Here is a 13,855-nt window from a genome sequence, read left to right on the forward strand (position 1 = left end):
GGTTTTACAGAATTTTGTTCCATCTACCATCAAGTTGATTATTTACACTGATGTATCATACCAACTTCCTTTTGCTGCCAATCAGACAGTGTTATAGATAATTACGAGCTTCATTGAGTCTCTGGATAGATGCTTGCTGCAGCTTTCAATATTTAATCTAATTTTTGCTTTAAGATTCGGAGTTAATCGTGGTTCGTGCATTCTCATGCAAAAAGACACAATGACAGCACTGACATCTATCAAATTATCTCCAATTCTCTTCAAACCTTATAAAAGTTTGAACTGTCTATTACTATATAAGCAAGAAACTAATTACTATGCAAGAGGAACCATTAAATAATATATTTGACAAATTTAACAACATTTCATGAAACTGCAATTCCTAAATTTGTAATATGAGCTGTGACATTACAATATAAATGTTTTATTATCCAACTTTATTAATTTTCAATAGATTTATGAACAATTTCACTTCAGTTCTTTTTCTTAATCAAATTTCTTCGAAATATTTCAAATTGGTTTCAAATTTTGATACATGACAAATAATTTCTAGGAAGAGGTAAATCAATTACATCGACCCCAGTGTCTAACTCATTTTATCAACCTCGAAAGGATGAAAGGCTAAGTCAACCTTAGCGGAATTTGAACTTAGAGCGTAACGACGGACAAACTGCTGCTAAGCATATGACCCGGCGTGCTAACGATTCTGCTTGCTCGCCGCCTTCGAAATCTTTGATATTAAAAATTTAATTAAAAAATCGGTATTAAATGCATCTTACCACACTCATTTTTGTCTCAGAATTGGTACCATTAGTCTTTATTTGTATCACCAACAATGGTGAACTATTAAAGGGTACCTCAACAGAAACCGAAAAAGTTGGACTGGTGTTACATCTACCATTACCAGCAATTGCAACTGTGTTTCCTAATTGATTTGGTAACAGAAAGAATTCTATGCTAAATTTAAATTCATCTGGAAACTCGTTGCCTGATAATGCTGGAATAACAAAATAAGCAGAACCATTGAAGTATCCGTATCCATTAGAAACTTCGACATTCTCGTCGTGAACATATGATCCATGGACCTCTTTCGTATCAGTCGCTAGGGGAATGTCTATTTTAAGACAATTATTGGTGCCTAAAGATATAAAAAAAGAGGAATAAAGAAAATACATGAACAGGTCAATTGAAACATAAAATGGCAATTTTCATAGGAAAACTAATCCCAAAATAATTCTTAATAAAAATTTTATTTCCAGTTTGCTATAATTACGACATGACATTGTACCATTCGAAAGGGAAGGGCAGTTCCGAGATAAATGTAAACAACATCTCCGTTATAAAATACAGACATACATATTAACACGAGAAATATCTGTGAAACATTTCCATCATAGTTTTTTTTCTAAACAAGCTTATTTTGCAAGTCCAACATGCCTTGTATTGTTATTTGGGATGGAAACGAAAAATCACATATGGTCGAAGAGGTTAGCTGCTTTGCAGATGTAAATATCTCTTCCCAAATCAGCGAGAAGGAAAATATTTATGGACAGTCAACCACACTACTCTTATTACAAATTGGATTTGTTTGACAAAAGGCGGTGCTTCAGCATGGCTACAGTCAAATGACTGAAACAAATAAAAGAATAACTATATATATATATATATAATATATATATATATATATATATATATATATATATATATATACATACATACATATATATATATATGTATATATATATATAATATATATATATATATATATATAATATATATATATATATTTCGTTTTTAGATTTGATTTGCAAGATTCTTTATGTGAGTTCGTGTGTTGAGGCATATTCTATTGTGCCTGGTGAGTCATTCTCTTTTGGTGCCTTATAATTTAACACACTATCCGGTAAAATTTCTACTCTTTTCCTTCTTTATTTTTCCTCCATACTCTACCAACATACCAAGGACCAACATGGAAGCAACCTGGTTCAACTTGACATCTGCATCTTATCCAAGCATCCAAAGGACCTAACACTCAGACAAATACAGGAGTACGTCCTCATAAATGAAACTTCCCCAATACTAGATAGAAAATATACATAGTAGATATCATACCCCCATACCCACAGTTTACACAGGTAGAACAGAACATTTAGTGGGATGTTACGTAGATTGATGTATATATGTGTGTGGCGGAGTGTATGTATATATATGTATATATGCACATGTATGTACGCATATGGATATGAAAGTAAACAGATCAACTGAGAGACGGATAGGTACATAGGTTATATGAATAGACAAGCACACATACACACATACACAACTGAAAACTGCAATACATGACCACACGTCCACACATATGGAGATACACATCCATACATACAAACACAGTACATAGTTGCAACACACACACACACACACACACACACACACTCAGACATGCACACACAAGGAGACAGAGGTACACACATACATAAAAACACACAAGCACGGACACGCAAACACATGAATATACAGAATACATAAATACAAATGTACACACATACATATATACATATGCACGCACACACACATACATGCATACACACACACATGCATGTATGCATACATACATGCATGTGTATGCACGACACACACTGACCCACACACATGCGCACAAACAAACAAAAAGAACGCAGTGTGAATAACGGACAGAGTCAAAACTATTGAAACGGTTGCAAGACGCAAGGAAAATTTTAGAAAAATAAAGGAAATGAGTGGAATTTTTACCGGTGAGTTTGTTAAATTAAAAGACACTAAAAGAAAATAACTTTCCCTAGACACAGCAGTATATATATATATAAAGGAAATGACGAAAATGGTGACAAAATAATTTAAGTAAGGGAGAGTGTATTTAATTAGGTGAAAGTTCTTTTTACCGGTTGCGCATTTGTTATGCTTATCAAAAGATATTTTTTTAAGTGAGATAGAGTTCCTTTCTGATAGATTTTTTTCTCTTATCTCAGATAAGAGAAAAAAATCTATCAGAAAGGAACTCTATCTCACTTAAAAAAATATCTTTTGATAAGTATTTTGATAAGCATAACAAATGCGCAACCGGTAAAAAGAACTTTCACCTAATTAAATACACTCTCCCTTACTTAAATTATTTTGTCAGCATGTTCTTCATTTCCTTTTTTTATATATCACAACTCGTGTTCCACATCTCCTTTTTTAAATATATATATATATATAACTGTGAACTCGATTTATTCTTTACACTCGGCCCTAGCTAGTGCTTCATTGTACAATGGTGCATGTATGTTGAATATTTCCTCTGTGACTAAAAGTCGTGGCTATGTTCCGAACTATTCCTTTGGTTATGGATGGTGGATGGTAGTCGGTCAAACGTGCTCTCACAGACACAGCATAATCCAAACTATTACAAACAGGGAAGATGGCCTTGAAGTCGAAGATTTGAAACTAACAGAGACAACACTTGTACATCGCCTGAGGAAGCACAAGTGGATCTCTTTATGCAAACAAACAGATGCGTTATCAAATACCTGTATTCTTGGAGAACTAAGTTGTGTCAAAACAATTGTAGCGAATAATAAACAAATGTCCATTCATACTCCCTCTTCCTGACTCCAATTTCTTCAATTTTATATTCACTATATATATATATATATATATATATATATATTATATATATATATATATATAGTTATTTTGTATTCTGTTAGGAACGTGTTAGATTACAGTATAGACCTCGTCCACCTTTAGAATAATCTAGTAGTATAGGTAGTATTATCATATACTTCGAACCCTAAAACTGACCATTCAACGTGTGTGAAATTTATAGTTTAGCGTCTGTGAAATAACCTATTACCTATTAAAGTCAACATGTATCATCTGACTGTTTCTTTTGTATTTTTTTAAATTTCTATAGTGTTTTGTATATTTTAATTTTTTTATTTTGTTATATTAATATATTTGTCTTCATGCGTTTACTTAATGCGTATTTCAGTATTATGTATATCTGTCATGTATTTGTGTACATCATTAATATATAAGTGCATATGGATGTATGTATATATATATATATATATATATATATATATAATATATATATATATATATATAATATATATTATATATATATATATATATACATTTATGCATTCATGTGTGTGTATGTGGAAAGGGGGTGTCTGTCTCCCAAACTCCCAAACTGAGTAACGTTTTTATGCTTGGATTTGTAAACTACGAATTTGTCTCAAGAAAAAGAATACCTGTATCGTATTTTTTTTTTTTTTTTTGCATGCAGAATTCAAAAATAATGTCAAATTATCTGTATCACCCCACAGAAAAATTCAAACAAAATACACGGGTGAAATGAATCTCGTGGTGTGAATAATCAACACTGTACAACGTGCGGCACAGACACATGTGTAGTAAAACACAACACAACAAGCGGTTGATATGCTAACAAGATGTTAATGCCTCACTATATGTTGATTTGCTAAAATTACCCAAATTTCCCAACTTTAATTCCAAATAACACCAGATTCTTTCATTTACGAGATAAAGTAATTAGTTGATTGTAATCAAAATTCAGAGTTGCAGCGATACACCAAAATTGAAAGCAATTTGAGCAAAATTAAAGGGGGCTGATTGTGTGAATCAATTTAACTACATAATACTAGAAGTATTATGTAGGTATATTATAACGATAGCTATGTACATTCATTTGGGGAGAATGGATCTCGAAGCACATATAAATCTATAAAACTCTTGTGGATAGGAAATGTTGAAAGCTACTCGTAGGATTCGAACTGGCATCTCGTGTAGATGTAGGAAGCACGCTGCCATTTCATCAAAGAAATACTCTGAATTCCTCCATCATATAAAAACTTTATTCTTACCAGCAAGAATTGTATGCTGCCGGCATCATTAGAATATATAAACTTTTGACAGAAAATGAAATAATTCATTTTTGGAACTGGATTTCGAAACGGATCTAGAGTTTAAATACTTTGGACAAATGGTAACAAGCCTGTCATATCTACAGGAGATGTGGGGTTCCAGTTCCACGGGAGCCTTCCAATTTTATTTATTGGAAAAAGATTTTTACCCCAATATTTACCTGCTATTATCTATAGCTTTATACGTGCATCGATATTCTGTTCCAGAAAGGAATTATTTCACGTTCTCTCGAAAGTTTTTAAATTCTTATGACGTCACCAATGTACATTCAGTTATAACTATGTGTATTAAGGAAGTATAATTATCCAGAGTAAAAGAAGTACTATAGACTAACACCAACAGCAGTTACCAAGCAGTGGTGGGAGACAAAAACACACATAAAGATACATACACACATGGATATGTGTGTGTGGATGTATGTATATATATATATATATATATATATATATATATATATATATATATATATATATATATATATATATATATATATAAACTAGAAACACAACTCCGTCCATACCAATTTCCCCATCAGATCGAAAAATAATCAAAGAGTGACAACTACGTTTTCATTTCAAAAATGAGGTCCTAACAATCAAAAAATTGCTAACGTCAACATTGGAAAAACAAGCGAAAAAACAACACCAATAAGAAGAATACCCACGAACAAACGAACACAAATAAACTTCTTAAAATATAACAATCCCCCAAACAGACGAAAATACCAAGATAGATGGCAAAACAAATCCCTCCCAACGTAATGGAATGATTGAGAGATTCAGTACCAATGTGTCACTCCATTTTTTAAAACACATCAATCTTAAAAACAGACGAAAATATCAAGATAGATAATATAACAAGTGGGCAAAGTCCCTTCCAACATAATGGAATGATTGAGAAACAAGGTACCAATGACTTACTCCATTTTTTAGGGAACAAGATCCCCCCCCCAAAAAAAAAACCGGAAAAAATGTTAATGATACAAAGAGTCAAGAAAATATTGGGCCAACTGATCTAAAAATAATCAACTTCTCACAATGGAAAGTGAAATAAAATTCCACAGTTTAGTCTAAAAGTCACACCAACTCGTAAATCCAATACAACAGACCTTATAAAAGATACCAAAGAATTTTGCAGAAAACTTCACCAACGGGAATTCATTTGAAACAATCACAACGACGATCCATTGGTTGTGCAGAACAAAACAGGTTTTAAACAAACACCTGAAGAAATATATAATATGTCTGAAAAGGTCTGCTAACACAAACATTCCAGCAAACCCTGTAAAACAGAATATGACAGATGAGGAACAAAAAGCATTACAATGACTACAAAAAGATTCATCTGTAATTATTAAAGAAGCTGACAAAGGAGGAGCAATTGTAACAATGGAAAAGACCCATTTCAAGGAAATAGTCTTAGAACAATTCAATGACCAGGAATTCCACGAAAATCTAGATAGCAATGCTGATGAATGAACTATGAGCTAAATTGGCAAATCTACCAACAAATTCGAGGATGGCTTAACAAAAAAGAAGTTGGATTACCTTGCCAATTTTGAAGTGAAAACAAGGGATTTTTATAAGCAGCTTAAAAGACCTCCTTACACCATATATAAAGATTCCTAATCCAACTAGTTTCAAACTGTTTCCGATTGTTGCAGGACTCAAAGATTAAGCAACTTGCTGGACATAATTTTAAAATTTTTTATGCAAATGAGTTCCTAGTTTTATCAGAGATGATATGGGCTTCTTAAACCATATCTCAGAACGGGTAGATAAAGAGATAGTACTAGTTAGCTAATATTTGTGTAGTCTCTCCACAAATATTCCCCATATATATGGACTAGAAGCAGTAGAATTCTGGATAAACATACATCCACAAAGAATTCATGAGATATTCTCAAAAGAATTTATATTTGAAGGTTTACTGATAGTACTGGAAAACAATTACTTCTGTGATAATTAATATTATCTACAAATACAAGGCACTGCGATGGGAACAAAAGTCACACCAACATTTGACACACTAGTAATGAGATACTTAGAAGAAAAAATCTACAGCCTATCTAGAACTAATTTTGACTACCACTTCTAAACCTACATTATAGGAAACTGGAAAAGATTCTTAGATGATTGCTTTATATTTTGGAACCGAAATAAGGAGGACCTTACAAAATTCCTTAAATTTTTAAATAGCATTCATGACTCATTCCAATTCATTATGGAGATGAATGAAAAGGAAGTCCACTTTCTGAACACCCTGATAATTAAAGAAAATGTGAGTTATAACTGGCCTCTACGACAAGAACAGAGACATACACCAATATTTAGATTTCAGATCTTGCCACCGTTCCCATACAAAAAGGAACATGTTATTTAATATAGCAAGGCGCATATGCTCAATAGTCACGGATACTGTTAGACGAGAGAAACGGCTGGCAGAACTTAATATATTCCTTCAGAAATAAAAAATATCCCAACAAGTAATTCAACATGCCACAACAAAACGAAAGGAAATCCCAATCTCCATATTGCAGAGAAACACTCAGGTTAGGTATGAAAATACAAATACAAATATTCCGTTTGCAGTCATCCACAATCCTAGAAACCACAACATCCCGCATTCAGCCAAACGATATCTCCCAATTCTACATCAATCACCAAATCTCCAACGGCTGATTAAAAATTCACAAATTATCAACAGTCGAAGACAACCACCTAACCTCAAGAGACTCCTAACAAAGGTGAGATACACATTTGAAAAGGAATCGATGCAAGTAACCAATTGCCGTCTTGGGACATGTGAATTATTTGAGCAAGGGACAACCAAAAGGTTTAAGAATGGGAAGGAATTAAAAGTGAATGCAAACATGAATTGCAAAATAAAAAACCTCATCTACTGCATCACATTCTCACAATGCAATGAAAACTACATTGGAGAGACAGGAATGGAACTGACCAGCTGTGTAAACAACAAATTACGGATTCATCTCTTAGGAATATCCTATGCAGTGAACATCTAGATATCTGTGCAAATGGAAAATTTAAAATATTCCCATTTTACAAAATAAACAATGAAAATGTACAACTACGAAAGGTAAAAGAAAAATACTTTATAGGAATTTTTGTTTAAAAAATAACTCTTATACTTCAAAAACTTTAGACTTTCAAGTATATATATATATATGACGGGCTTCTTTCAGTTTCCATCTGCCAAATTCACTCACAAGGCTTAGGCTGCCCCGAGGCTATAGTGGTAAACACTTATTCAAGGTGCCATGCAGTGGGAGTAACTCTGAATCTCGTGTTTGAGAGGCAAGCTTCTTACTACACAATCACACTTGCGCCTGTCTCTTTTTTAAAGATAGTAATTTGAGATTTGTGAAAGGTTTGCTTGGTGATCGCGTAATGGTATAACTCATTGCTAGTCTGTTTTGTGGTAGTTGCTCTTGTTGTCGAGAGCCAAGTCAACTCTGTCGATAAAACCCTTTCATTAAAAACATTCCTGTTATGATCACGCCGTATTTTTTCCAGATAGTGAACTACATTATTAAATATATTCTTCCTTTTTTTAAGACAATAGGGTGAAATTTAAAAAAAGATTTCATGTAAACGACCCCTCATAAGTTAGTTATTTTTAGTAGATTACACCATATGATGACTTTGGTGTTCACTTGGTGTACCAAAGGACTCTTTAGAAATTCGAAATATGTGAATGCAGTGAGTTAAAAAGCTGAAGGTTCGATCTCAGTGTTATAAACTACATAACATTGTAGGAATGCTATATCTTACTTGGCTACTGCTATATCAGCTGCGGAAATTTATAGTTTATACTTTGCCCTAAGGCACTGCACTTTGAGCTCGACCTTATTCAAAAGACTGACAACTTATCTATATGTAAGGATGAGTACTGTTAACGTTACTTACTCTGATATGGGTGGCACTGACAGTCAGATATGTTAAAGTTATGTCCAGGCTGGCATGTTTGTAAAACATCCACGTTGTTCATCTTGACGTAGTATTTGTCTTTGTCATTGTGAATTTTGTAACTGCTGGGACAATCTAAATTAGGAAAAAACAACAAATATACGAGTTTGAATTAATTATATTTATAATCGGAGTAAAACAACAGAGTGAACAATTTGGTGATTATTAACGTATCTTTTAAAACTGGAATGAAGTAACTGAGTAGAGAAATGAATTATCAACTTTCACTTTGTAGCAAGCATTTTGTTGTCATAAGAAAAAAATACTGTATTCTATATTATTTCAGTTCGTCCGCCTCTCGAAAGATAACAACTCATTTAGTGTCATGTCACAATTGGAGCTTAAATGAGTATTTCATAATCTAAAACCAGAATTGAACACTTTTTTCTCAACGATGCATAAAAATTTAAGAAACATTTGTATTTAACAATTTCAGGAGTCACAGCAGAAGTATTTTCGACATAACTTATTTTCAAGCTTTTAAAATTTGCTTTGATTTTGCAGGCATCAATATGATTCACAAACCCGTCATTTTTTTGGATGGTTTGAGAAATAAGGCGAAAATTTTGTATACGCTTGAAATAATAATAATAATAATAATAATAATAATAATGATAATGATAATGATAATGATAATAATAATAATAATAATAATAATAATAATAATAATAATAATAGTAATAATAATAATAATAATAATAATAATAATAATAATAATAATAATAATAATAATAATAATATAATTGATAAATATGGAGACCCGAGTCAAACATGAAGGTTGTCCCTATTGTAATCGGAGTATTGGGTTCAATACCACCTAACCTGAAAAAAACATCTGGAGACTTTAGAAATATCCTGCAGTCTAGATGTATTGCAGAAATGGGCATTACTTGGAACTGCACACATATTGCGTAAAGTACTGTCTGTCTGAGGTCTTTGTTGTGACTTGACAGACAGTACAAATCCCCGGTAAACATATCTTCAATCAACAACATCACGATATTGGATACTGTGCGACGTCTTAAATAATAATAATAATAATAATAATAATAATAATAATAATAATAATAATAATAATAATAATAATAATAATAATAATAATAATAATAATAATAATAATAATAATAATAATAATAATAATAATAATAATAATGGTATCACATTTTGCCAGAAGGGCAGCCATTTTGGGGAAGGGATGTGTCGATTACATTGACTCCAGTGTTCAACTAGTATTCAATTTATCGCCTTAAAGGATGAAAGGTAAAGTCGACCTCATAGGAATTTGAACTCACAATAATAATAATAATAATAATAATAATCCTTTCTGTTACATGTACAAAGCATGAAATTTTAGGGGAAGGGACTGGGCGATTATATCAACCCCAGTGTTTTACTGATTTATTGACCTCCAAAGGATGAAAGGCAAAGTCAACCTCGGTGGAGTTTGATCTCAGAACGTAAAGACAGGCGAAACGCCGCTAAGCTCTTTTCCCAGTGTGCTAACGATTCTGCCAGCCCACTGCCTGCCTCAGTAATAATAATAATAATAATAATAATAATAATAATAATAATAATAATAATAATAATAATAACAATAACAATTTTTTACCCTAATGCAATACCAACCAGTGGATTCTTGGCTTTTGATTTGCACTGGTTTGAAGTGCTTTGTACATGTTTTGTCTTGGTGTCAAAGATGGGCGACAGCAAATATTCTGCTCAATACCACAGATCTGCTTTTCAGTTGCTTAACTTTAACCAGTTGAGTATGTTCCTTAGAGGTTGATGATATGTGAATCTCTGAATACGAGCAGAAGTGGAGGGGAGCATCAATTCTCCTTTTTATTGTAAGAACACTACCATTTTTCTCTGTGCGGTCAGCCACAGAGACAAAAGACCATATTTAGTAAGTCTTAAAACTTTACCATCTACAACTTGTTTTCTTTTCTTTTTAAACTCTCCCTGAGTATTCGAAAATGTAAACATCCTTTTCATTGCAAAAGTCCTACTGTATTCTCCAGCTGGACAGACAAACGAACATCTCAAGAAAAGGTTAAAACTTTGATATATTACCCAAATACGTAAACACATCTTTTATAACAACAACACAATTGAATTCAGCAATTCAAAAATTCAAGGACGTGAATATCAATATATATAAATATATATATATATGTGTGTGTGTGTGTGTATTATTATTATTATTGTTGTTTTTTTCTACCAATAATTACAAATAGAACAGGTTGAATTGCTTTTTTTCAAGGGAGCGCTCTCAGTAGTCACTGGTAGTAGTAAAGACATTTGACCTCTGCTGACCCAGAGGGTGTGAAGATTCTTTTGTCTCTATGGCTGACCTCCCCACCATCTGCCGAATCTATTTATAGACCGATAGAATATGATGTATTCACCAAACTGCTACCCAAATATTTCCTCCAACAATGGTAGTGGTGGTGATGGTGATAATGATAAAATTAAAAATAATAATAATATGCAGCAGTTGCTAATACTGAATACTACTAATACCACAACTACTACTATTATGATAGCACAGGGATCTGAGGCACAACTACCACCCTTGCCACTACCCCCACCTCTGCTAATGTTGCTGTTGCTGCAACCACTGCTGCTACTACACATAAAAACAATAATATCAGTGATAGCAGCGATGATGATGATGATGATAATAATAAGGGTAATAATAATAATAATAATAATAATAATAATAATAATAATAATAATAATAATAATAATAATAATAATGATGATGATGATGATGCTGATGATGATGATAATAATAATAATAATAATAATAATAATAATAATAATATTTTCTTTATTGGCCACCAGGGCCGAACACAAAACATAAAGGACGATACATAGACGAGGGACAGTGGGGGTTAAACGTGTAAACAATAAAAAAAAAACAACAACAGCAAGAGGATTAAAACAACGATGTACTTCCCCAATGGTGGGGGGTCCACCAAGATGTGACCAACGAAACCTCACACAATTTGGACTCCTTAGCACCAAAAGCGCCTCAGATAGGCACCGCTTTCCTCCTCATTCCATCTGCCTTACAGGCGCACACTTAGAGTCGGCCCGTTCGCACGAGCCATTCTTGCCACATTCACCCACCTTCCAACAAACTTACTGGGTGACAGCAGCTCTCTCTCCAGCCTCACTTTCCTTTTCAGGTGGAACTTGAAAAAGTCAATGAGGTCTTGGCAGAAGAGGAAGATACCCGTCTTCAGCCCTTTCAATCGCTCCACCACACAAGCTCTTTTGCCATAGCCACCAAACAGAGAAAAACTTCCTGTCCTTCCCGGCCAAAGGAAGGAGACCGGGCAATCTTCACGATAGCCGGTCCATCCTACATGTGACAATAACTGTTCAACGAAGTTCCACAAGTCAGCAATGCATGGATACTAAACGAGAGCATTCAGAACGATATCATCGCTCCGCTTACATCTCGGACAACCCCGTCTGACTGCATAATGCATTCACTGAACGATTGAGTGCTTGATTTGTTAAATACTTGCGTTCATTGAAAAATCTGGGGCACTGTTTATGGGGAAGATGTTAATACTTCCTCATACTGCATAGCTAAATTCAAATTGTATTATAACAAACTAACCACCTGTAACCTGGTGGACTCACGGTCATCAGAAGAGAACTATGCTTTTCTGCGGTACCTGTCGCATTATTTATTTCGTGGTATATTGGTAGCAAAAAGAATTACGCTATCATTCATTCCGCTAGGCATTGCGTGGAACTTGACATAGTTAATCGTCCACATTTCAAATGATAATTATACAGTATATTTCAGCATCAAACATTATAATATATGCAGGAATATTTTGGGGTGTAAAGAAAATAAACAGAACTTTTATATGAGTGATGGAGATATGATAGTAATTGTTAATAGATTTGGAGTGGAAGAAACTACAATTGTTGCACTGTTGAAAACAGAAAAATTAGTGAAATGACTTTGTATGTCAAACCATTGTACTACGGCACTAAATAAACCGATTGTTAATAATATTAATTTCCTACTTACGCACAAAGCCACAGATTTACAAAGAAGAATGAGATTGTTCTTGCTTTTTTCATAGCATGAAAGATATATTACAATACAACTAGATAATACTGGTTTCTTTCGTTTGGCGATAATTCATTTAATTTGTTTTAAGTATGACGATTATTAACCCTAAAACCTATTCAGTTGATAACTTGATCACTCATACTCTGAACGTCTTTATAAAAAGAGATCATATTGATGATTTCTTGTATTCTTAAACTATAGAAAAAATTATAAGATTGTATATACTCCAGTACTGATTCTATCCATGACCCTTTTAGAAAGATATACTAAAATAGAATACATTACCGTATATGGTAGAGATCTTATCAGAGCAGGTACATGTGGTTAAGTTGAAATTGTAACCAGAAATACACCTGAGTTCGATCCATACACCATCCTTCAACTGCTGGTATACTTCAAGTTTTTGCGTTATTTTATATTGATCGGCACAAGCTGCAATGAAATGTGATGTTCAAACATTTATGTAGAATTATTAAGAAAAGGGAAAATTTATGATGAACTGTCTAACGAAGTTCATGTTTTGCTTGCAACGTAGCGCGTACCTTGGAGGTACGCATCATCGACTTCAATTCCAAATATAACCCATTCACCACAAAATTCGGTGTCGCTATTTTTGGTTTCCTTCACTTGATTATAATGTATAAGCAAATACAATATGTAGCCTCAAGTGAATACAAAAGCTAAAGCAGTTTACATTTCTTAAAATAAAATATAACTAAACAAAATAGCTTTTCTGAAATTCTTTCTTTAAATTATCTAAATATTAAGTATGATGCCACTCTTTTGAATATGCCAT

At 33.1% G+C, this 13,855-nt stretch overlaps 1 protein-coding gene across 3 annotated transcripts in view; it reads right to left on the minus strand.

The window, feature by feature from the left end:
- Nucleotides 1-13,855, minus strand: part of LOC118765988 (asparagine-rich protein-like) — a 35,923-nt gene that overhangs the window by 8,146 nt on the left and 13,922 nt on the right. For all 3 annotated transcript variants that reach the window (XM_036508974.1, XM_036508973.1, XM_036508975.1), the window contains 3 exons: nt 13,345-13,491; nt 8,898-9,032; nt 780-1,138 (listed from right to left, as the gene is read on the minus strand). In XM_036508974.1, coding sequence (XP_036364867.1) covers nt 780-1,138; nt 8,898-9,032; nt 13,345-13,491 — 641 coding nt within the window. The remainder of the gene's footprint in view (nt 1-779; nt 1,139-8,897; nt 9,033-13,344; nt 13,492-13,855) is intronic.

This window comes from Octopus sinensis, linkage group LG14 (assembly GCF_006345805.1).
Source record: "Octopus sinensis linkage group LG14, ASM634580v1, whole genome shotgun sequence".
In the NCBI taxonomy this organism is placed as follows: Eukaryota; Metazoa; Mollusca; class Cephalopoda; order Octopoda; family Octopodidae; genus Octopus; species Octopus sinensis.